This window comes from Papio anubis, chromosome 2 (assembly GCF_008728515.1).
Source record: "Papio anubis isolate 15944 chromosome 2, Panubis1.0, whole genome shotgun sequence".
NCBI classification, from domain to species: domain Eukaryota; kingdom Metazoa; phylum Chordata; class Mammalia; order Primates; family Cercopithecidae; genus Papio; species Papio anubis.
This window is the reverse complement of record NC_044977.1, coordinates 148,219,152-148,246,511: the sequence shown is the minus strand read 5'-3', so window position 1 is coordinate 148,246,511 and position 27,360 is coordinate 148,219,152. Positions and strand designations below refer to the sequence as shown.

The 27,360-nt window shown below is 36.8% G+C and overlaps 1 protein-coding gene across 8 annotated transcripts in view; it reads right to left on the bottom strand.

Moving 5' to 3' along the window:
* SLC9A9 (solute carrier family 9 member A9) overlaps positions 1-27,360 on the bottom strand; it is a 588,523-nt gene that overhangs the window by 410,999 nt on the left and 150,164 nt on the right. For all 8 annotated transcript variants that reach the window (XR_002520177.2, XR_002520179.2, XM_009201572.4 and 5 more), the window contains exon 5: positions 18,173-18,288. Coding sequence is in view for 6 of the 8 variants with exons in the window: in XM_009201572.4 (XP_009199836.2) it covers positions 18,173-18,288 (116 nt within the window). In the remaining 2 variants the exon portion in view is untranslated. The remainder of the gene's footprint in view (positions 1-18,172; positions 18,289-27,360) is intronic.

Below are 27,360 nucleotides of genomic sequence, written 5' to 3'. Positions count from 1 at the left end.
GTGTGACTTACATGTAATATGAGAAGTCATTGATTTTTTTCTCTTTTTTTTTTTTTTTCCACTTCACGGCAGACACAATATCATATTGAATTTGAAGATTTTCCTTTAAGAATTTCTCATTACACTTCAGAGTGATTTACTAATATGATATAAAAAAGATTCGTTATTTTCTCACTTTTATGAAATTTTGAAGTTTTGAAGTGTACAGATGTGTTTCCACATAAATATGATCATAATATGCATACTCTTTGTTTAGTTGTTTGCTTTAATAGTCTTTTTTCTGTCAGATGCAGTGGCCGATGCCTGTAATCCCAGCACTTTGGGAGGTCGAGGAGGGTGGATCACGAGGTCACGAGATGGAGACCATTCTGGCTAACATGGTGAAACCCCATCTCTACTAAAAACACAAAAAAATTAGCTGGACATGGTGGCGGGCGGATGTAGTCCCAGCTACTCGGGAGGCTGAGACAGGAGAATGGCGTGAACCCAAGAGGTGGAGCTTGCAGTGAGCCAAGATTGCACCACTGGACTCCAGCCTGGGCAACAGAGCGAGACTCTATCTCAATATATATATATATATGTGTGTGTGTATATATATATATATAGTCTTTTTTCTTTTCCTTTTTTGGTATGTCTCTCTTTTTTCCACTTCTTCCTCTCTTAAACTCCTATCTCCTCTCTCCCCAAGTAACCCAGTTTTACAATGCAGTACAGAGGTCCTCAATGTTTTTGGCACCAGGGACAGGTTTCTTGTGGGGGATGGGGAGGAGGGCAAGGTGGGGATGGTTTTGGAAGGAAACTGTTCCACCTCAGATCATCAGGCATTAGATTCTCATAAGGAGCACACGACCTAGATCCCTTGCATGTGCAGTTCACAATAGGGTTCACATTTCTATGACAATCTAATGCTGCTGCTGATCTGACAGGAGGTAAAGCCCAGGTGGTAATGCTCATTGGCCTGCCACTTACCTGCTGCTGTGCAGCTTGGTTCCTAACAAGCCATAGACCTGTACCCATCTGTGGCCCAGGGGGCTGGGGACACCTGACCTAGTATATGTCCTACCAATTTCTCTGTATACTAAAATTCTCATTATAGCAATTACACACACACTTGTAACAGTGTTAAATTAGATGTTTAAAATGAGAAACAAAGCAAAAAAAAAAAAAATGTTATGTAGTGAGATATACAATCTTCAAAGTGGCCAGGTATGGTGGCTCAGGCCTGTAATCGCAGCAATTTGGGATGTTGAGGTGGGCAGTTCACGAGGTCAGGAGAGTGACACCATCCTGCTCAACATGGTGAAACCCCATCCCTACTAAAAATACAAAAATTAGCTGGGCGTGGTGGTGGGCGCCTGTAGTCCCAGCTATGCGGGAGGTTGAGGCAGGAGAATCGCTTGAACCTGGGAGGCAGAAGTTGCAGTGAGCCAAGATTGTGCCACTTCACTCCAGCCTGGGGACAGAGCGAGACTCCATCTCAAACAAACAAACAAACAAAACAAAACAAAGAAACCCAGCACGTGTCTGAAAACCAGTTACATGACTCCATTGAACCTCTCTGCCATTTAAGAATGTGAAAGATCCTAGACTAGAGGTTAAGATTTGTGAAGGGAGTTCTTTTACTGTTTGTGAGCTGTAAATCTCAACTCCCACATGGGAGGGTTGTTTGCACACCTCAAGCCTGTGAAATGAGACTTCCCCTAGACCATCAGACAGCTTAAGATGACACACATGGAGTTTGGGGATACAGTGGACTACTGTTTGACTCTCGCTTTGCATTATTACATGGGATTGCACATGTTCATTACTGAGTTGAGTCTGTGATTACAACTCACAAACCGAATATGTTTATCCAGCAAGTCAGAAAGGAGTAGTCCCACACAATACTTTTAACAGGAGACTGGGAGAAAAAAAAAGCCGTTTCTGTGGCTATACCTCACAAGTCCCACTTTTCAATATAAAAGTTACACACAGACACACATGCATGGGGGTTTATTACCTACACATAAATTTATAGGGGTGACCACTGCTTTTAAAAACGTAAATCATATTTTTATATAGATTTTTGCATTTTACTTTAAATAGTCAACAATGCCTGCTGGAAAACTCTCAAGTTAACTGGAAGGGCACTAATTTATTTTTTTAATAGATATACAATATTGTGCAGATGTCCTACAATCTATCCTCTTAAAAAATGTTGTAGTACACATTCTTGTTCATATATCCTCAAGAACTGGTGGTTTTACTTGTGTGAGATAGCCTCCCAGGAGTCAGATTGCTGGGGCAAAAGGGGCTATATATTTTAAGATATAATAACTTTGCCAAATTGCCTTCCAGAAGTCTGTTAATGATTTCAATGTTCTCTAGAAATGTGTAAAAGTCCACTCTTTCCTGCATCCCTGCCAGCAAGGACTGTTACTTCGTATTATAATTGTTGCCAAATTGCTAGGGGTAAAATGATATGCTGTTACTTTATTTTACATTTCCATGACTTCTTGGGAGTTTGAATAACTTTTCACATTTGTGGCACAAGTGGATTTGTGTGTCTATGAATCGCCTCTTCATGGTCTTTTTTTTTTTTTTTTTTTTTTTTTTTGAGATGGAGTCTCGCTTTGTCGCCCAGGCTAGAGTGCAGTGACGCGATCTCCGCTCACTGCAAGCTCCGCCTCGCGGGTTACACCATTCTCCTGCCTCAGCCTCCCGAGTAGCTGGGACTACAGGCACCCGCCACCACGCCCAGCTTATTTTTCGTATTTTTAGTAGAGACGGGGTTTCACCGTGTTAGCCTGGATGGTCTGGATCTCCTGACCTCATGATCCACCTGCCTCGGCCTCCTAAAGTGCTGGGATTACAGGCTTGAGCCACCGCGCCCGGCCTGCCTCTTCATAGTCGTTGTCAGTGTTTCTGTTACTTATTTCCAGATTGTCATTTTAAAGTGTTCTTTGTGTATTAGAAATAGTAATATTCTGTCCTCTGTACTTACATAATTTTTCCCCACTGTGTTGCCTATCTATTGACTGTTTATGGTATATTTTCCACTTACATGTATTTTCTTTTTATATATTCAAATATGTCTATATTTACGGATTCTGGTTTTCCATTCTTTGTTAAGAAGAGTCTCTGTATCCTTAATCTATAGATATAGATTTACAGATTTTCTTGCAGTACTTTTTAAAAATTTCATTATTTACATTTTAATTCTTCTAAATGTATTTTTGTAAATGGTTATATGTGTTCAATTTTATAATATAAATGGATAGCCGGTGAGTTGTGCTAGTAGCATTTGTTAAATGAACCATCATTTCCCCATTGAATTGAAATACCACCTCTGTCAAATTATCATTTTCCACTGAAATCTGTGTCTGGATCATCTATTATTTTTTACTGGTCTTGTGCTCCCTAGGCCAATACTGCACTGATTTGATTATAATGGCATTGTAGCATGTTCTTACATCTGATTAGGTAGGTTACCTCATGGTTTTATTCCACTTTATAAGCTTTAAGATAATTTTATCCAGTTTCAATGTTTAAAGTGGTAAGTGTTCATAGAAATTACATTAAATTTTTATATGAATTTGGAGGAAAGTAGAATGTTTATGAAAGCTTTCTTCTCATCACCGAGATGGTGAATTATAATAGCATCGGCTACTGCCTTCCTCCACAAAGTCAGTGATGAAGAAAGTATATAGAGAAAAGTGGAATTGAAACTAACAACAACAAAAGCCTTGAGACATGCCCAGGGAGAAGGAGCACTGTTTTGGATTGGTGTGTGTGGGAAAGAGGTGAGGGGGGTGGGAAGAGTACAGCAAATCCAGCAATGGGCGGCTACACACAGCAGTAAATAAAAGCAAATTAAGAAAAACAAACAAACAAAAACTGTTTAAGCTCTGCCATTTGGCTTACTTGCATTTCCATGAAGTAATCATTGCTTAGCCCGCCACACAAAGCATACACAACTGGCTAAACACTGGGGCAGGTGTTCATGGGGGTTATGTCAGGAGCAGTGCAAAAGGTCTTTTGGGGTAAGGAGTTGATAAGAACAGGGAGAGACTGAGCAGCCTTAGGCATTCTCTTTCCCTACAAATCCTAGGCTAATGGATTATCAATGTTGTTTCTCCCTTAGGGCCTAAACCCCAACCTGAGAAGTTGGCTAGGGCAGGGTTTCTCAATCTTGGCACTATTGATATTTTAGATCAGACAATTATCTGCAGTTGGGGGCTATCCAGTGCATTTTCAAAGTTTAGCAGCATCCCTGCCCTCTACACATCCATGGCCAGTAGTGCATTCCCCCAGTTGTAACAAGCAAAAAATGTCTCCATAGCTAATGTGTTCTGAGGCTTAACATCACTACACTGGGTTACTGGGATGACAGCAAATTAAAATGATAACTGTAGTTTTGAGGCCCTTCTCCAATACATGTTGCCAATTCAATGGTTGATACTCCTAAAGGAACATGAGCAAACCTGAAAAATAACTAGACACCTGAGGGTTATAACAACTTAGAGAAAATCAACAAACAAAGAACAGAAGTATCAGAATAGATAAACGTTTTCAATAAGTATATTAAATACACTTAAAGAGACAGAAGAAATTTAAATAAAAGGAAATAGCAGGTATGAAAAACATAGCAGTTGCAGAAAAGATTATAATAGATGGAATAAATAGGATGATGCATACAACTGAAGAAATGAATTAAATAAATGGGAAACCTGATTGAGGAACTCTTCCAGCAGGAAGCAATAAAGATTGAAGAGCTAAAAGTACATTTTTAAAATGTTAAGAGATATGAGAGATAAAAATAGAAGTGCAACATAAATAATAAGAGTACCACTAGATTAAAATAAAAAATGAAGAGAAATAAATATTTGAAGGAATTAAATAAAAGAAAATAACTTTGAATCTATACTTTTATGTCTAAACAAATTACTATTGAATGTGAGGGTATAATGAAAATTTTTCAGGCATACGAGGCTTTGGAAAGATTGTCACACATAAACTGACATTAAAAACATTTTTGAACGATGTATTTGAATAGAATGAAAAATTTAGAAACTGCTGGAAGGTTTATGAAAAGTAACAGGGATTATATAGTTTGCTAAAGTTTTTCATTGTTTGAAAAGTACCCCATGAAAAAAATCTAGGAGGAAGAAAAAGATAAAGTATGTCCACAATTAAATCTTCCCATCCTAGAACATGTCATGACTTTTCATTTGTTCATATCTTGTTTTATATTTTATATCCCTTAAAATGTTATACATTTATTCTTTATTAAAATTAGTATCAAATAGTTGTAAGTTTTACAGATATTGAATTTTATTTCTAGAAACTTGCTGCTAAATTTTTTAAACGCTATTAGATTTTGTGTATTTATCTTATACTCGGGCACCTCACAAAATTTTGTTTTTAATATTAATAGTTTTTATTAAATAGAGTAACATCAACAAAAATAGCAGCTGTATTTCCTAATTTCTACTTGTATGCAATGTTTTATTTTCTTTCATTTTCTTACTGAATTTGCTACAACTTCTATGCCAGTATCTTCCATTTTTCCCTTTACATATTCTCTGCTTTGGGACAATGACCATGTGCACTACATCAATAGGTTCCCATGCCCTCTAGCTTCTGATTGGATTTAGCCAATGAGAAGCCTCAGAAGAGATCAGAGGAGGGACAGAAAGGAAGACTTAGGTATTTATTCCCTGACATTTTCCCCCTGAAATGCTACCTTGAACTAAAAGTGTCCCTGAACGGAAGGTTATTGCTCTCCACCAGGTGACATATTCCACAAGCTTTCTCCCACTGATTCTAATGACTACTCTCTCTTATTGCTTTGAACCTAAGAGTGATAACTGTTTGGATACTCCCAAGCGCCAGATGCCTGCACTATTCTTTGTAGTTCTACAAATACACTTTGCAACAAGTCCTCTATAAATAAAACCTTCTTGAATTGTCCAGTTTCAAGTTTTCATTTAGAATAACATTTGGTATTAGATTTTGGTAAATACTTTGAATTATATTTAAATAGTTTTTTCTTTTTTCAACAGAATTTTTACTAGTAATGCTGCTGCATATTATTAAATGTCTTTTCCTCACTGATATGATTATATATTTCATTCTCTTATAATGTATTGATGTAATAGATTACGTTAATTGGTTTCATGATATTGTGCCATTCTCACTTTCATGGTATATTCTGCCTAACTAGCATTATTATTCTTTTGGTGGATTTATTTATCTGACAAGTATTTACTGATAATCTCCTCTGAGACAGCTTATATTCTAGGCATTGTGAATATATTAGTGAACAAAATTTCTGACCACGTGCAACTAACATTGCTGAGTTCTTTTTATAAGATTTCTTATAAGGTTGTTTGAATTATATTCTATTTCAGGAATTTATTTCCTGTGTATGTGCTCTGTTTATTCTGACCAGTCTTCCTCTCTCAGGCTGCTGAAAAGTCTTGATGTGTTTTTATCTTTCTTTGTCAGTTTTTTGGAGTTTAAGACTGTTGGACTATCTTCTGTGATAGCAGTCCTGTGAGTGGCAGAAGATAGGCTAGTGATGGAGAGGCACGTGGGCTACCCTTCAGGTACCGAGGAGACAGCTCCCTTACCCAGTAAGCAAAGAATCAAACTCACTCATGCAGGCTAATGTCAACTACTACCACCTTCCTACCATCAATGTCCACAGATTTCTACAACCCAAATCACTTTTCAGAATTCATAGTTTCTCAGTCTCCATCTAAAGACTTCTTCGAAACTGGTATCTAGAGGCTCAGGCTACTCATGGTAGAGAAAGCTCAGTATCTGTTATTTCTGTAGGGTTTGCACAAAGCTCAAGGCTTCATGAGCACTCAGTTGCATATAGGAACCAACAGCTCTTTGCCTTAGGAAAATCAGATAAATTACAGTAATAGAGGGCAAGAAAGCCAAGTTAAGGTCACTACTTTCCTAGAATCCACTGCTGACCTTCATGAATTTTTTAAGTGATTGTAATATTAAATTTTGAAATGACTGTCCCAGGGCCAAGTCACTCACCTCTAAACCTTAGCTGGCTCTTCTATAAAACGAGGGTGGTAAATTAAAAGAAGTAGCTCTTTCCACAAAAGCATCCTACAATTTTATTATTTTAAATCATTCATTTTATATCTAAAAGCATTGTGCATATACATTGTCTGGATCAATGAAAGCAGCTATAAAAATTTGTATAAGTTGGGAAATTTTAGCTAAACTATATATTTTATAATATTTAAAATTATATTAGTTTGCCATTTTTGTTGAAACAAATTATCATACACTTAGTGGCTTAAAATAAAGCAAATTTATTATCTTATATTTCTGTATATTAGAAATTCAACACATGTCTCAGTGATATCAAATTAAGGTATTAGCAGAGCTGCATTTCTTTCTGTAGGCACAAGAGGATAATCAATTTCTTTGCCCTTTCCAGCTTCCAGAGGACACCCAAATTCCTGGGCTCATAGCCCCCTTCCTCTGTCTTCAACGTCAGCAACATTATATCTTTCTGCCCCTTTCTTTCATAGTCACATTTTCCTCTGATTGCAGACAGGAAAAGTTCTACAACTTTTAGAGACCCATGTCATTAAACTGGGATCATTCAGATAATCCAGGGTAATCTCTATGTTTCAAGGTCCTTAATTTAATCACTGTTGTAAATCCCTTTTTGCTATTCAATGTAATATATTCACAGGTTCTGAAGATTAATGTATGGGCATCTTTGGAGGGCCATTATTTTGCCTACCATGAAAATTACTATTAATGTTTTAGGTGTGATGATGGAATTGTGGTTATGTTTAAAACTATATGTTTAAAATGGTAATTTATTTATGGGTGCATTATTTGACCAAGGGTCTAGATAAGATCTGTACATTCCATTTAGATGATATAAGTAGTAGCTTAAACTAATAAGTATATAGGAGAGTTTTGCTGCAAGAATAATTCTAGCTAATAATTTGGAAGAAGTGATAGAATTAGAAAAGAATCCTATTTTGTCAATTCTAATGAAACTAATAGGTTCAAACAATCAGCATCAATGGATGAAACCATTGTACTAAAGTTTTATAGGGAAATTTACAAGGAGGGATCAGGCTGTCACCACCTGAACTCATTGGTCACACTTAGCATCAGTAAAAGACAACACCTAGACTAAAAGTCATTGTGTGACTAGTCAACACGGAGACTAAAAGTCATTGTGTGACTTCTAATATGATGCAATGTGATCGATCAAACATCATCTATTGAATATTCTTGCAAAAACTGATGAATTTGATTCTAAGTAATCAGGACTCTCCGAAGCTAACTTGCACTTACAGAAATATGAAGATACAGGAAAAATTAAATGATACCATGGGAAGTGACAAATCCAGAATGTGGTACATCTTATAGAACTGACCCAATTTTCTGAATAATAGCATTTTTTAAAAAGGTAGGAAGGAGCACTGCTGTAGATTAAAGGAGAATGCAGAGAAGAGACAACTAAATATCACTTGTGAAACCTGTTTGGGTTATCAAAGGCAAAGGGCAAAAATCAGGAAAATTTCAGTGTGGATTGGTTATTAGATGATACCAATGGATTATGGAACAACTTTCAGGTTGGATAGTGGCTTCACGACATATAAGAACTATGTCCTTAGTCTTAGAGATGCGTACCAAAGTACATAGGGGTAAAGTGACAATGTCTGAGATTTGCTTTTAAAAATTACTACCTCTCATCTATAAGAATAGATGTCAAAGTATATTTGTGGTTTATTCAAAGCAAAATTACCACCTTACATATATTACACTCCCAACTTTAACCAAGCAACTCACAAATGAATATAGTTGGTCCCGGGAGAACTAACCAGGTAGGAAGAATCATGGAAATTCATTATTATCACGAAAACAAGAAAAATGTACATGTCTCACTGTGTTATACTGAAGGAAAAATAGCAGCCCCATCTTAGTGCAGCATAAAAATAATGATGACAACATAACAATAAAAATAAGACATATTATCTTATTTAATCCTTATCAAGAACCTTTAAAATAAATCTTGTATTCCCATTTTATATTTGGAGTAACTGAAGCCAAGCGAGTCAGATAAAATGAAGATTTAAACATGACTGTCCCACACCATGAACAGTGTTCTGAATCAATATTCAATGACGGCTCCATTTATTCGGTAAGCATTTATTATGCACTGTGCAGAACTCAATGGGCCTTTTATATTGTGAAGCATCTGTGATGATCTAGTCATTAAATATTATCTAGTGTTGATGACGATACAGATAAAGAAATAGATCCTACTAAGCACTTGTGAATTTTGCCTTGTTTGGTGAGAGAACTGAACTCATAATTTACATCAAATAGATTTTTAAAATCTAAACTTGATGAAAAAAATTATGGACTATATCTTCCAACTGGCCATGCAGGTTGTCTCCATTTACTAATTTTAGATAAATATTTACTTTTGATATTGAGTCTACCCAATTTAGGAATATTAAAACCTAATACTGAAACCATGCTTACATAATATAAATGTCAAGTTTCTTGAACCTGTGACATGTTACATAAGACAAAACAGTAATGGGAGTTCCAAAAACAATGCTGACATTGTCAGGCTTTAAGAACTTATTTATATTCTTACAAAAAGAATACAGTTGAGACATTTGGACAGGAGTTTATTTAATCCACTGTCCCCAAGTCAGAGGCTACAGTATTCATAGTTTAAATGGCACATATACAAAACTTGAATCATATAGATATTTGCTCTCTTTTATTTCTGAAGCTTGGGTGTAAAGTAGTTAATAGGTTATTATGCATCAGAGCAGAAAAATGAGACTGGGAGGAAGGATTTTAGAAAGAAAATCTCAGACATATTAATTCAATCTCATAAAAATAAATTGCCTATATTTTACCTAATGGCATAATCTATGCAGTGCATTGTATCTATACTTAATACTGTATTTGTATTTAATACTAAATTTTAAATTATTATGGTATTTCTATTAAGGATCATGGTTTGGTTTCCAACAGTTTCATTTCTATATATCTTTATAGCAGTGCTGTCTAATAAAAATATAACTCAAGCCACATATGTAATTTTAAATATTCTGGTAGTCATCTTAAAAAAGTAAAAAGTAAACAAGTAAAATTAATTTTACAGAATATTTTATTTAACTCAATATTAAGTGAATATTATCATTTCAACATGTAATTAATACTGTATAAAATTATTAATGAGATGTTTCACTTTTTTCAAATGATGTCTTGGAAATGTAGGGTGTATTTATACTTGCAGCCCATATCAATCTGGACTAGTCACATTTCTGGGGTTCAGTAGTGACATGTATCTCGTAAGTATCATGTCAGACACAGCAATTCTAGAATGTGCCCTATCTAATGTTACCTAAATCAAGACACCCTGGATTAATTATCTAGAGGGAAAATCGGACAAGTCTCTGAATTAATAATTATTTTATAGTTTTGAGTACTGGATTAATACTTCTGGAGTTCAAAATAGTGCAGCTGTCTTTGAGTCTCAATGCAGCTGCATCATGTAAAATGAAGACACTCTAAACCAAATAAGAAACAGGGAAATTGATGAAGCGAGAAAAATGCACAGAAGACATGTACTTGAATGAGTGGCTTCCTGAAGACCTTGGGGGAAATGTCAGTTCCGTAAATACCAGGATGAGTTTCTGGCATCTTCTGGGTGATCATTTAATACTTGATGCAATGTACTGAGTTCTTCCTTTTCCTAAAGGAAGCTTCTATTTTGAACATCTTCCAACTTAGAAAAAACACATAATTATAACTGCTTCTTGCAAGTCTACAAACCGTAGCTTGGCATGCTCTGGATAGTGTTCAGCCACTGACCACCAGAGAGACAGAAGAAAGAAATATCTGCTACATGATTGGACAAGAGGAAAGGCACATATCTTTGTTTTAGTTAAATATATCTTCCTTGGTGGACAGAAAGTGATATTGCCACTCAGCTATGTACTAGAAGTCTGGCTATGTGCTAGAAATGCAGCTACGTGCTGCAAGTCCACCTTCATCTTGGGAGACTGCCCTTCCAGGGGCCACGAGACATCTCATCCCCAAGGGTGATCTGGGATACTCAACTGCTTCACATTGCATAACTGAAAAGAGATGCCCTTCCACACTCCACACATTGCCCTAGCAGTTTCTTCCTCGAGTTGTATTAATTCACTGATTTAACAGGTATTTATTAAAAACCTGCTGTTCTAGATATCAGAACTGTAAGACTGAAAAGATAGGAAAAAATCCAGAAAAATAGGAAAAAACATCTCCCACATAGGAGACAAAGAAATAAGTAAGTAAGTAAGTGAGTAAATAGATAAATAAATAAACTGATCACTAGTAATTAGTAATTAGTGATGTGGAGGAAAGTAAGGCATGGACAGGGGACAGAAAGCTTTGTGATTAGGGGCATCTTGGGGAAGGGGGTTCAGTATTTGATAGGGTGAGCAAGAAAGGCTCTCACTGAGGTGATGGTTGAGCATAGACCTGAAGAAGGTGAGGAGGGAGCAACAAGAGAAAATACACCAAAGCAGCCACAAAACTGGTATGTTCAAGATGCACGGGTATGCTGGTATCTCCACGTATCTTTACACATCTTAAGGACTCCCCTCTTTATCTCGCCTACCCAATATGAAAGGACATTTCCGATTTGTTAATCAAAATTGTTATCTTGGATAGTTAAATTTACCAAACGAGAACCCAAGACAACAATGAAAAAGGCAAGAGGATAGTATGAGGCTAGACAGCTCCTTGACAAGCTTTGGCCGATTGCAAAATGAGAGCTGTTAAACAAATCATCTGTTTGGACTTTTGCTCTCTTGAATTTTGTTTATCTTTCCTCTCCCATTCCCCATCCTCCTAGTCTCTGTTTTTTGCACACACCAGAAGAAGAGCTGGCTCACTCATTGAGCTCTCTGTGTATTTCTCTCTTTCCCTGTCCTGCCATTTTTTCATACACTGTCTCTTTGATTGTTCTGCCTTTCATTATCCACTTGTTAAGTGCTGATGATGACTTTTCCATCATCAGGAAGCTCTTCATCAGTAAGGAAAGGAGGAGATAAAATGAATCAAATTATAGTCGAATAATCCCAATGGAGCTAAATCGAAAATTGGCTGAGAGTCTGAAACGTGCAGGAAGAATTAGATTTAAGACTAAATGTGTATCCATAAAAGATGAATATAAAGGAAATAATAACACTAGCTAATATTTAGCTAAGGCTAAATGGGAAAGAATTAATTTTTAAAAGACCAAGAAATATCAGACCTGAGAACATAGGTTTCCTCTCATAAATGAGTGAGTCATAATAATTTAGGCAATAAATGAATAATTGTGGGTTAAGATTAACTAGGTGTTTTAAGGTTGTTGAAGATCTTAAATTGAACCAATTTAGCAGAGAGTGGGTTCAGCATGTTTTAATATAACGATTAGTTCCCAGTAAAAGAAGAGGATTTAAGAGTTCCTATTTAAGTGCGGGTTTCTACCTTATATCTTTAGCATTTGTTGATTTGAGGTTGGAACCTCAGAATATAAAGTTAGCAGGCTTTGGGTTGACTTTTATTTTCCCTAAAATGAAAGCTGTTTTAAAATAAAAACCACTCTCACAGGAGTAAAAATCATGGGATGTTAGATCTGGAAGGATATTAGACCTTTAGCTAAAACTTTTTATTTTACAGATGAAGAGTCAGTTTTGTCTGTTAAAAAAAAAAAAAAGAAGAAGAAGTTGGAAGCGATGAGAAACACTGTCTTCTACTTCCGATAATGTATAAAATCTAGAGAGGCTATGGCTGCCCAAAGTTGCACAGCTGGTCCATGCCAAACTTGAAAAGTAGACTGGGGCCTCAGGATGCTGTTTATGGTTACGAGCCAATATTGTATTTTAAAAAATTAAGTCCGCTCAGGTGTTTGATACAATGCAGATAAATAATCATCTTTTCAATGGTGATCCGGCCTGCCCGGTCGTCTGCCCGTCTGTCCGCCCGTCCGTCAACCCGTTCTTTTTCTTTTTTCTTTTTCTTTTCTTTTTTCTTCTCTTTGAGATGGTTTCATATGTGGTCCAACGATCTAGAACTGTCATTCTTAAGCAATCCCTCCTGCCTCAGCCTCCCAGAGTGTTGGGATTACAGGCATGAGCCATTGTGCCCAGCCTGGATTTTTTTTCCGTTTTAATTGGTTTTCCTGTGTTATCTAAACATAACTTCAGGGGCATCACCTGCCACGGAAAGAGCAGCACTTGAATATAACTCAACTGTGTTTAGAGCTACCTGAGTCACTCAGTAGAAGGCAACAAATTCAGCCTTCATGTTAGACTAGGAATGCTTACAGTGTTTGAACTGAAGATTTGTGCAAAGGTGATGCAAAGTGAGGCCTGACCCTGAAAGGCAGAATATCTATATATGACAGAAGAGAACAACCTTACCTAGCTAGATTGGCTGAAAATATATAGTCTTGAGTCCACGATTCCAGTGGCTGCTAAGGGACTTCTGCATTTCCCTTGGGCTGTGTGAGGGTGAAATCTTCTAGCAATGCCATAGTGACCAGGCCATTCCTAACCCTGGGGATAGAGCAGCCTATCCCTGTATACCACTCTGGGGCTCTGATCTTCAATCTACACCGTGGGTTCCAAACCTAAGACTCACTTTCATTTCATGTTCTTTCAATCAACCTCTCATACCATAAGCAAAATAAAACATGACAAACCAGGAAAACTATTTGTAACTTATGTTACAAATTAATATTCCTAACATATTAAGGGCATCTAAACATTGAAATGCAAAAGTTTAATGATTCTACTGGAAAAAGGTGTCTTATAAATAGAAAAAAAATAGATACATAATAGAAATATATATGTATAAGAATTTTTTTCTAAAAATTTCATATCTCCTAAATATATGAATCTTACTCATAATAAAATACAAAAATACAAACATACAATCTTACTCATAATAAAAGAAGTACTAAGTCATGCTTTAGGGATATATAAATCCTCACCTCTCCTATGGATAAACCCCCAAGTTTTGATTGTCTACTGTATTGACAAGACTGTGAAGAACAGGTATTGTCATACCTTGCTGGTATGAATGCAAAATGGTACAAATTGTATGGAGGGGAGTTTGGCATCTAGGAAAATTACAAATACATTTACCATTATCTCCTTCCAGAAATGTCTCCCAAAGAAACACTGTCAAAATGTGAAAAGCTATTAATTTCAACGCCATACATAATTGCAGAAGAAAGAACCCAAATTTCCATCAATAGAAGACTGATTGAATAAACCATGGGGGTACTCTTCGACTACTAAAGATAATTAGAAAGATTATTATTATTATTTATTTTGAGACATGGTCTTGCTCTGTAACTCAGGCTAGAGTGCAGTGACATGATCATAGTTCACTGCAGCCTCAATCTTCTGGGCTCAAGTGATCCTCCCACCTCAGCCTCCCAAGTAGCTATAGCTGGAACTACTGGTGTGCACCATAAAAAGATACCAAGCTATCTTTTTATTTTTTTATTTTTGGGGAGACAGAGTTTCTCTATGTTGTCCAGGTTGGTCTTGAACTTCTGGGCTCAAGTGATCCTCCCACCTTGGCCTCCCACAGGGTTGGGATTATAGGCATGGGCCACTGCTCCCAGCTGAGAAAGATTCTTATATGTTGTTATGAAGAGATCTCCAAAATACTGTTAATTAAATAAAAAGTGAAGAACCCTGTGCATAGTAGCATATAGTGGAATGTGTGCATGTTTGTGTATTCGCTTAAATTTAAATATAGAAGGGTAAGCCAAAAACCAACCAAAATCATTGGAAATTTAGGGTAAAGGAGACAGGGAGAGAAGTTAGATTTCTCTTATTTCATTCTGTGATTTTTTAGTTTTAAAACAAAAATTAAAAACAAAATAAAACAAATGAACATTATTATATATCAACTTGTGGCTTAACCACACAGAGAAGTTATTTCAAGTGATTTTAAAAAAGGGAATAATTTTTAACTGTACCTCACTAGTGGGATACATCCACAGGTTAAAAATAACCACAATAAAATCTTAAACAGTTTTTAGTTATCATATTTTTAGTAACAGTATATATATTATACTTTTGAGAACATATGTTTTAAGCAAATAAGAAATTATATGAATGTGTAGGAAGACAAAGAGTAGGCAGAAGAAAATAAGAATGAAAATAAAAATTCAAGGCAGTTAAGTTCCTGTAATACTAAATTTTAACTGAAAATATTATGAATTTGTGATATAATTTCTCCTTTTAAAAAAAGGTCTAAAAACAATTACCAATCCAGCAGCAATGCAATCCCTTAGTGCCCAGATGATGGTCTCTAACTAAATTTCCCTCTTAGAAAAAGCCAAGGCTTTTCGGAGAGAAAGGTAATTCCTAGGTAGGGTGCAGGAAATATACAAGATAAGATTGAAACATCTAGTCTTACTCAAAAGCAAGAAACCTATCGAAAACGGTTGGGATTATAATAAAAGGATACAGGAGAAACTTGAAGAGGCTCCCACTTGTCAAAAATGGAATTTTTTGATCATGAAAAAGAACATAATGACAACAGCAGATTGAAACATATCATCTATGTAAAAATCCATGTGCTCACAGTGATATGTTTTTAAAAGCTCATCTCATTGGTCACATGTGCAGGATGCTACACAACACATGCTTTTGAAAATTAGTAAATAAAGAAAAAAAATGGATCATTTGCCCTGCTTTTGTTGTTTAAATTATACCATTGGGTACTGAAATAATTGAACTGGAAAACTACTTCATTAAGGAGAGTACCATCAGCTAATAAATGCAAAAGGTAGGATTAGATTAGCATACCACTAGTTTGTAACCCCTAATAAATACTGGCTTAAGCAAAAACTATCAGTGGGTACTAAAACCATTGGATAAAATTGGGTAACTCCAAAATGTAAAGCTTTGCAAACTTTAATGTGCATATGAATTTCTCGAGGATACTGTTAAATTCTAGCATCTGACACTAAGTCTGTGGTTGAGCCTGAGATTTTACATTTATAACAAGTCACTATGTGGTGCCAATCGTGCTGGCCTGAGAAGTGATCCTCCCACCTCATCCTCCCAAGTAGCTATAGCTAGAATTACTGATGTGCACCATCACACCTGGGTATTTTTTAAATTAAAAAAAAATTTTTTTTTTTTGAGAGACAGGGTTTCCCTAAGTTTTCCAAGCTGGTCTTGACCTCCTGAGCTCAAGTGATCCTCCCAACTTGGCCTCCCATAGGGTTGGGATTATAGGTGTGAGCCACCGCTCCCAGCTGAGAAAGATTCTTATATGTTCCTAAGAAAGAGAAAAGTAGCCTGACATTCAAGAGCTGGCCTGATACTCTTAGCTAGGCCTTGGTGTTCTCCTGTTGAACAAAAACAACTTCACAGAATGACATCAGGCAAGGTTATTCTGTGTCCATGATGGATCCAGACAAAAACAGTACTACTATGTAATTATGTCTAAACACAAATAATGAACATTGTCCAAACCACAAACCTATCCCCCTATCCTGGCTATTATGAGTGACCACTGCTTCTTCACCAATTGTAGCTTTAGGCTCGATCGAGTCTTTCCTCCTTCTAAGTAAGACTTAACTAAGATGCCCAGTCTTGGAGTTATTCCCACTTCCTGACAGCATCGAATCCAGACCAAAACCCTGATACCTTAAACTCTCACTAAAATAACCAAACATAAACCCAGGTCCTATAATAAGTCCTTTCTAACGCCCACTGAGACGTAACATGATTCCCCATGGTATTCACTTTCATTGCAACAGGTAATAAAACCATGTTGTTCAACCACAGGTTGTGTTCTGGTAGTCTCTGCTAGAGTAACAATCAATAATATGATGGATCAGGCTGACAGCTGAGTCACCAATCACTATTTGCCTCCTGAGGTGATGCAACAGAAGGCTCACATAACCATCTTTAAAGTAATCATACCAAAAAGGTTGAACCTGAATCTGATTAAACCTCTGAATCTAATCAGTTTATAAGAAATACAGGGCACTGAGGAATATTTTAAGGAACTCTATTCAATTCAACCACAGGACAAATTACCTCTTTTTTAAAACAAATAAACGACAAGAAAATAAAAATAAAAGGGAAACTTCTAGAAAAAAGAGGCTCAACAATCATATCAATCCATTGCAATATGCTGCCCTTGTTTGGATCTTGATTTGTACAAACTGCTATACACACGAATAATGACAATAAGACAATTAGGAATATTAAAACAATGAAAAGATTTTGGACATCATTAAAGAGTGATTGTTAATATTTTTAGGTCTTACAATGGCAATGCTCATTTTTCAAAACATTTACAAGGAAAATCATATGATTGCTAGAATTTGCTCTAACATAATCCAGTCATGATGTGAGAGAGTGCGTGTGGAGGGGGTATAAATAAGATGATTGCTCGTATTTGATAATTGCTGAAGGGCATATGCGAATTCTTTTTACTATTCTCTGTTATGTTTGATATGCTTGAAAAGTACCATAGTAAACATTTTTAAAATATATCTTTAAATCATTTAATTTACTACATCATTCTCAAAAGAAGAGAAGACATATTGACTGGAGAAAAATTCAGGATGATAACTCAAAATGGTTACATGTTCTAGAGCAGGGGTGTCCAATCTTTTGGGTTCCCTGCACCACATTGGAAGAAGAATTATTTTCTTGGGCCATACGTAAAATACACTAACACTAACGATACCTGATGAGCAAATTAAAAGGTCTGTGCATAAATCTCATTATATTTTAAGAAAGTTTATGAATTTGTGTTGGCCAGCATGCAAAGTCATCCTGGGCTGCACACAGCCCATGGGCTGCTGGTTGGACAAGCTTATCTAGAGAAATAAACTATAATGACTTTAAAGATCTCTCCCACTACTGAAATTACTTTCTAATCAATTTCTTTAGCACTATTAAAATATTCCCCTTTTCTTTTCTTTAGTGATTACTAACAGATATGTGAACTGCAGATGAAGAGGAATAGAAATTATTATGTAGACTCAGGTGATGGTCTTGGGGAGAGACATTCAATTTAAATGTTTGATTTTTTTTTTAATGTTTGATTTTAAAAGAAGAAAATAGATTATTTGAGCAATTACCTGGATCTGTAGCAGACATCAGTGAACCAAAAAATAAACAGTCAGTGAAATGAAAGTCTCCATTTTTCAACTGGCCAGCATGTATCATAGCCTTCACAAAACCATACATAATTAACCTGTTGAAGAGAAAAACATGGCCTTCAAACATCAAGATGAACCCCGTGTAAACCCATGCTATCATAAGCCACATGCTAATGTTTTTCCCGAATACGTATCATGCACAAATTGCCACCGCCCTGCCAAATGACAGTCATGCTAGCTCTCTGTACACTGGAATCTCTTGGCTATGAAAGACAATTTTACCAAATATCACAATTTATTCACCTGGTTAAAGGTAATGGAACAGTTTATAGTATATTCCAATGAAAACAAGATAAATCTCAAAGATATAAAAAATAATCTGTCAAATGTGGCACAGCAAATCATATCCAAAAACACAGCAGCTGTGCTGACATCTGTAAATGGATTGCTTTTCAGTTTTCCTTGTTTTGTCTGCTGGGGGTGACTGAAAAGGGTTCAAATTTCAAGTCCATCACTGTGATGAGAAGGATATTAGCCAATCACAGGGCACTCAGTCAACCAGTCACCTTATAATAGATGAGTCTCTGCTACTATTGGTGTCAGGACACTTCCACACTGGGTAGAGAATCACTGTTAGGTTAGAGCATGTAACTCCAGCTCACTGTTTAAAATGAATACTGAAATAGTTGCATTGTGATCTTTCAAGGAAAGATTCTATAACCTTACTGTCCCCACACCATGGCATGCAAATTGTCTGTTTTGGTCATCATTTGCCATCCTATAGCTTTTAATTGGTATTTAATTATTTAACTGACTGATTGATTTTGCTAAGATCCTAGTAGAGGAAATGGAGAGGTGGGTGAACTGGATCACAGTGTAATTTAAGAACTGTAAGAGTCTTTAGAAACTATAGACCATGAAACCAACAGATGGATGTTTAAACACTCACATGAACTTAAAGTTAGTTCTAAGGTTTTGGGCATAGGTAAAAAGGCTAAGAGATATTAAAAAATGTCGATAAGAATGCAGATATTTCAAATTATGTTAAGAAAAGTATCGCTATGAGGGAATATTTCAGACCTACCTGCATTTAAATCCAGGCTCTACTACCTACTATCTATATGATTTTAAGTTATTACTAAAACTTTCTGAACCTGAATATCCATGAGGTAGGGATAACAGTAATAGCCCACGTAATTGTTTTAAGGATTAACTGAGATAATACACATTTCGTGTCTGGCACATAGCAAATGCTCAATGAGGTCATTGAGGCTAATAATAATGATAAAAATAGTAGGTAACATTTACTTACCATTTTTACTTGTACACATGCTTTAACTCATTAAATCCCCCATCAATGGTAATATTTTTGTATTTTTTAGCAAGAAAACTGAATATAGTGTGATTAAGCAATTTGCTTAAGGTGACACAGCTATTAAGTTGTGAAGCCCAGATGTGAATTGAGAAGGTCTGGCTCTAAAGTCTAGGCTTTTAACCACCACACTGTATCGCCTAGATCAACAGTCCTATATTTGACATGATATGTTAGTTCATGTAATACACCCTCAACCACACCATGAGGTAGTTGCTCTAGGAAGTCCAAAAGACAGCAATGAAGAATCCCTAAGAATTTAAAATAATTCTACTCTCTGACTTGAACTATTCAGTCAATCCATAATGGTTTAGAGCACAGGGGCCCAACATCGCTTTGCAAAGCATGGATTCTAGAAGGGGAGGCTGAATCTTAACGAGGCTGAAGGTATTAAATATCTGAGAAAGACTGTCAGTGTGACACAGCATGGGAGACGGGAAAAGGCAAGTCTAAGAGGCCTCATTCATGGCAGCTCAGCCACACTTATCCAGAGGGCAGCACACTGCCAGTTACCAGGTGCAGTCTCTTGATAAGTATAGGGTAGCTTCATTCAGCTTATTTATTCATTCAAAAGATACTTCTTTTTTTATTATTATTATACTTTAAGTTCTGGGATACATGTGCAGAACATGCAGGTTTTTTACATAGGTATACACATGCCATTTTGGTTTGCTGCACCCATCAACCCATCATCTACATTAGGTATTTCTCCTAATGCTGTCCCTCCCCTAGCGCCCCACCCCATGACAGGCCCCGGTGTGTGATGTTCTCCTCCTGTGTCCATGTGTTCTCATTGTTCAACTCCCACTTATGAGTGAGGACATGTGCTGTTCGGTTTTCTGTTCCTGTGTTAGTTTGCCAAAAGTCATGGTTTCCAGTTTCATCCATGTCCCTGCAAAGGACATGAATTCATCCTTTTTATGGCTGCATAGTATTCCATGGTGTATATGTGCCACATTATCTTTATCCAGTCTATCATTGGTGGACATTTGGGTTGGTTCCAAGTCTTTGCTATTGTGAATAGTGCTGCAATAAACATATGTGTGCATGTGTCTTTATAGCAGAATTATTTATAATCCTTTGGGTATATACCCAGCAATGGAATTGCTGGGTCAAATGGTATTTCTGGTTCTAGATCCTTGGGGAATTGCCACACTGTCTTCCACAATGGTTGAACTAATTTACACTCCCATCAACAGTGTAAAAGCATTCCTATTTCTCCACATCCTCTCCAGCAGCTGTTGTTTCCTGACTTTTTAATGATTGCCATTCTAACTGGCGTGAGATGGTATCTCATTGTGGTTTTGAATTGCATTTCTCTAATGACCAGTGATGATGAGCTTTTCTTCATATGTTTGTTGGCCACATAAATGTCTTCTTTTGAGAAGTGTCTGTTCATATCATTCACCCACTTTTTGATGGGGTTGTTTATTTCTTGTAAATTTGTTTAAGTTCTTTGTAGATTCTGAATATTAGCCCTTTGTCAGATGGATAGATCACAATATTTTTCTCCCATTCTGTAGGTTGCCTGTTCACCTGATGTTGGTTTCTTTTGCTGTTCAGAAGCTCTTTAATTAGATACCATTTGTCAATTTTGACTTTTGTTGCCATTGCTTTTGGTGTTTTAGTCATGAAGTCTTTGCCCATGCCTATGTCCTGAATGGTATTGCCTAGGTTTTCTTCTAGGGTTTTTATGGTTTTAGGTCTTATGTTTAAATCTTTAATCCATCTTGAGTTAACTTTTGTATAAGGTGCTTCTTATTCATCCCTTACTATGTGTCAGGCTCCGTGCTAAAGGCATAAATTGTATCAGTGAACAAACAAAGATCTCTGCCCTCATAGGGTACACAGTTTATCAGGATAGACAACAATAAGACACAATCAGATATTCAAATTATAACTGTTATCTACATTACTTTCTAATCAACACTGGGACATTCTGGACAGTCATGGCATTAGCAGAGAAATGATCCTCAGTATTCATCTATAATGAGTCTCTTCTGCCTCTTCTGGCATTAGCCCAACTTCACCTTGGCCCTTTGTCACTTGAACTGCAGTTCAAATATTGAATATCAATTGGTTCTGGAATCAGTACAAACTTTGTGATCTGTCACTATATTTCTGAATTCTATACCCATTAATTTAATTTGCACATTAGGAATCTGAAGCTCAGAATTAAAATGACTTGTTCCATATTGTACAGAAGCCATTAAATTGGATATTATAAAAAATATATGTATACATACTACCTAGGTATGGCAGGGTTACATGGAAACTAGAAGCCTCATATACTATTGCTGGAAATGAAATTAAAGTTTTTATGGAAACCAATTTGGCAATTTATTCTAAAAGTATTAATTTTTGAAAATACTCTATAGCTTATTAAATGGTTTCCTATAAATTTATACCAAGAAATTAATAAAATATGTACCAAAAGATGTGAATTTAGATTAAGATTCCTATTATTTATAATAATAAAAATTCAAAGCAATCTACATGTCCAATGAATGAATAGCATAATACAAATGATGGCGGACTAATATGCAACTATTAAAACTCTATATAATAATATATATTAAACACAGAAAAGTAAATTGATAACACAAATTATAAAGTGACATATAAAATAAATTACACTGGACACAGAAAAGTGAATTATTAATACAAGTTAATGATTATATCTAACTGTATAAAATTGAGTATACTTAGGCATACATATAAACAGAAAAAGTTAGACACATGCAGCCCTGTGTTATTGTTAATAGTGGTTATATAATAGAATTAAACAACTCCTTTTCACTTTTCTGCATTTTTCCAGTTCTTTTTAAATAATTGCTATAATAAAAACAAAACAATGTACATCAGTGAGTACTATTATGGACACAATAGTTACTCATTGTGTTACTTAATCCTCATAATTCTATGAGCTATGTTCTATAATTATTCCTTTTACAAATGAGAAAATTAAGACTCAGAGAGGTTAACTAACTTGCCTAAGGTCACAGAATTAGCTTGTGACAAACCAGAGTTTGAATCCAGGCAGTTGGACACCAAAGCCTACATTCTTAACCACCAATTCTATAACACTTTTGAAATCAGGAGAAACATGCATGTGTGTGAGTATACACACACACATACACCCCCACACACAGTTTGCTTTTTCAAAAAAGAAAGGAAATTACTTATTTACTTGAAATCAACTCCTTGACCTAAAATAACTATAATTTCAGTCACTTCCTTGAGATAATACAAGAAATAAAAATAAAAAGCCCAGTTCAGTTCAAGCTCATTATGGTAATTGTTATTATTACTAATATAGAAATGGCCACTATCATTGCTAATTATAATAAACCAACAATTACTGTGCACCTACAATGTGCCAAGCATTCTTATAATGGTAGCTATTGTTATTGTTGCTACATTATTATTAATAAAAACCGATTAGTTATAAATACGTTAACTGGGAGGCTAAAACATGAAGCCACCCATTACCAGCCACCATATCCTCACAGAGTGGTATATTCTTTCTGCCATCACTTCATAGAAGGCACGATGGCTCAGGACAGGGCAGATGCAATTTCATGGGAGAGGGAATCTGGTGAAGTCTAGCGCATACAATGTCCTGAAGACGGCAAACCTGAGTCAGATGTCCTCCCGTGGACACTCTGAGGTTAGTGACAGCCTGGGTTACAGGGGTGGACAGAAGCAGAAACTGTATCATAAAAAGTAAAATCATTAATAACATTGATTTCAGTAAATATTCAATTAGTAATTTCCTTTGAAAAACAGAGTGCTGGTGCTATAGAGCATATAAAGACAGAAATCCATGACTTGCTCTCAAAGACTAGAGACTCACAGGATGGCAGTCATAAATTTTACTCTAATAGAAGGCATTGCATAAAAGGGGATTTGGGAAAATGCTTGACATACTCATTTCATTTAGAGTTATGACGCATACACTAATTTTAAATTTCATGAGCTAGTTTCACACTATTAAAGTCCTACACTCAAAGCTATGTTGTAAAAATGTTTCAATACAAAAAGTTCCAGAAGTTTTAATTGTTTGGATGATTTAAAAATATAGCACCTTAATCTCAGTATTTTTAAAAAAGGAATCCTCCTCCTCCTCCCTCTTCTTTTTTAAAAATAGCCTTCACTAAATTATGAATAGATCACCAGAAAAGGCAGTTTTTTGAATTGTTAGGGATAAGCAAAGGAAGTTGTCAGTTTGGAGACAAAGCTGTGTGGACCAGTCCCATTAACGGTCAGAAAAGCCACATCCCTGACTGCAAAACCATGTGAAATAGGCCACTATGTGGAGCTTGCTCTGCAGTGGGAAAACCCAGGATTTACATGTGCTGGAATCAATATGAAAGTTATGATCTGCATCTAGATTTCTGAATTCTATACCCAAATGTCCTTTGGGAAAATACCTTTCCCTATTTATTTGTGCAGATTTTATGGATAGTTTCAGTCTCACATTTTCTTTCTTCCAAAGCATGTGTTCAAGGGCAATCCCTCTCAGAAGAACTCACAAACTGTGCTAGGCTGGATAGGATTGGGAAGTTCCCGTAGCGAAATTCACTCATTTATGTATTCATTAATTTACGCATTGACTCATTCATTTAACAAATAATTAATAATATACATAATTCCTGTCCAAAAGACTTTATATTTTGAGAAGGGATAGAGGAAGATGGTAGAACAGAAGACTCCAGTGATTGTACCCCCCAGAAATATATCAATTTAACAACTATCTACACAAAAAGAGCAACTTCATAAGAACCAAATAGCAGGTGAGCACTCACAATACCTGGCTTTGACTTCATATAGCTAAAAGAGGTACTGAGGAGGGTAGGAGACAGTTCTGAAATGCCAATGCCACTCCTCCTCCATCTCCTGGCAGCAGCAGTGTAGCATGGATAAAGAGAATCAGTGCATCTGGGAAAGGGAGAGTGCAGCAACTGTAGAACATTGCACTGAACTTCGGTGCCCTGTCACAGCAGAAAGCCAAACTGAGCTGAACTCAGCTGACGCCTGTCCGCAGAGGAAATACAAAACCAGCCTTGGCCAGAGAGGAATTCTCTATCCCAGCGATTAGAACTTGAGTTCTGCCAAGCATCCCCACTGCAGGTTAAATTTCTCTGGGACCCTAAATAAACTTCAAAGGCAATCTAGGCCACACGGACTGAAACTCCTAGGTGATTCTGAAGCTCAGTGCTGAACCGGGCTCAGAGTCAGTGGACTGGGGTCATGCAACCTACTGGAACACCAGTCAGGGTGGCTAACGCGGTGCTCGTGCGACCCCTCCTTCAACTGTAGGCTGCTCAGCTCACGGATAGATCTCTTCCTTTTGCTAGAAGAAAGGAGAGAGAAGAGTAAGGAAGACTTTGTCTTGTACCTTGGATATCAGCACAGCCATAGTAGGATAGGGCACCAATCAGAGTTGTGAGGCCCCTTTCCCAGGCCCTAGCTCCCAGATAACATTTCTAGACACAACCTGGGCCAGAAGGGAACCCACTGCCTTAAAGGGAAGGGCACAGTACTGGCAGGACCCATCATCTGATGACCAAAGAGCCCTTGGGCCCTAAATAACCAGCAGCAATACCCATGTAGCATGTCATGGACCTTGGGTGAGACTCTGAGACTTGCTGATTTCAGGTAAAACTCAGCATATTCCTTGCCTGTGGTGGCTATGGGGAGAGACTCCTTCTTCCTGAGATAAGTAGAGGGAAAAGCAAAAGGTATTTTCACTTGCATCTTAGGTACCTGCTCAGCAACAGCAGGACAGAGCACCAAGCAGACTCTTGGGCTCTTGGACAGCATAGGTGGACCTGCCCTGGGCCAGAGGGGAGGCCAGTGCTCTGAAGAGTGAGTCCTAGGTCAGGTAGCATTAACCACAAGCTGACTGAAGAGAGCTTGGGCCTTAAGGGAACATTGGCAGGGGCTGGGAGTACTTCCTGTGGGCCTATGGTGGTGAACATGGGGTGACGGTCCCTCTGCCGGTGGAAAGGAGAGGGAAGAGTGGAAATGATTACATCTCACAGTTTGAGTACCAGCTTAGTCATAGTAAAACAGAACATCAGGTAGACTTGTAAGGATTTTGACTCTAGTACCTGGCTCCCACATAGCACATCTGGACACATCCAGGGCTTAGGGGAACTTGCCACTTTGTAGGGAAGGATACAAGACTGGCTGGCTTTGCCACCTGCTGATGGTGGAGCCCAAGGGCCTTGAGCACACATAGGCAGCAGCCAGGGAGTGGTTACAGCGGGCCTTGGGCAAGACCCAGTGCTGTGCTGGCTTCAGGTCTGACTTAGTACAGTTCCATTGGTGGTGGTCACAGGGGTACTTGTTTCACCTCACCCTCAGGTCCAGGCAGCTCAGAACTGAGCAAGACTCCATTTATTTGGGAGAAAGTAATGGAAGAGAACAAGAGTCACTGCCTGGTAATCTGGAGATTTCTCCCTGATCTTATCTAAGGCCTTCAAGGCAGTACCTCTTCCAGTCTGCAAGAACCATAATGTTACTGGGCTTGGGGCACCCCCTGATGCAAATATGGCTTAGATAATAACACCCAATTCTTTTAGAATACTTGTAAAGCCTTTCCAAGAAATGTGGGTGCTAACAAGCTCAGGCTGCAAAGACTACAATAAATACCCAACTGTTAAATGCCCAGACAAAGACAAACATCCACAAGCATCAAGACCACCATGGAAAACATAACCTCACCAAGTGAACTAAATAAGGCACCAGGGAACAATCTTAAATCAACAGAGATATATGACCCTTTGGATAGAGAATTCAGAATAGCTGTTTTGAGGAAACTCAAAGAAATTCAAGGTAACACAGAGAAGGAATTCAGAATTCTATCAGATAAATTTAATGAAGAGATTGAAATAATTAAAAAAATGAAATAGAAATTCTGGAGTTGAAAAATGCAATTGACATATGAAAGAATGCATCGGAGTCTTTCAATAGCAGAATTGATCAAGCAGAAGAAAGAATTGGTGAGCTCAAAGACAGGATATTTGAAAACACACAGTTGGAAGAGGCAAAAGAAAAAAGAATAAAAAACAATGAAGCATGCCTACACGATCTAGGAAATAGCCTCAAAAGGGCAAATTTAAGAGTTATTGGCCTTAAAGAGGAAGTAGTGAAAGACATAAAGGTAGAGTATTTATTTAAAAGGCTAATACAGAACCTGCAAAACCTGGAGAAAGATATCAATATCCAAGTATAAGAATGTTACAGAACACTAAGCAGATGTAAAACAGAAGACTAACTCAAGGCATTTAATAATCAAACTTCCAAAAGTCAAGGATAAAGAAAGGATCCTAAAAGCAGCAAGAGAAAAGAAACAAGTAACATACAATAGGGCTCCAATATGTCTGGCAGCAGACTTTTCAGTGGAAATCTTATAAGCCAGGAGAGAGTGGATGACATATTTAAAGTGCTGAAGGAAAGAAACTTTTACCCTAGAATAGTATATCTGGTGAAAATATCCTTCAAACAAGCAGGAGAAATAAAGACTTTCCCAGACAAACAAAAACTGAAAAATGTCATCAACACCAGATCTGTTCTACAAGAAACACTAAAAAGAGTTCTTTAACATTAAAGAAAAAGATGTTAATGAGCAATAAATAATCTGAAGATATAAAACTCACTGGTAACAGTAAGTACACAGAAAAACACAAGACTATTATAATACCTTACCTGTGGTATATGAACTATTCTGATCTTAATTGGAAAGGCTAAATGATGAACCAATCAAAAATAATAACTACAACTTCTC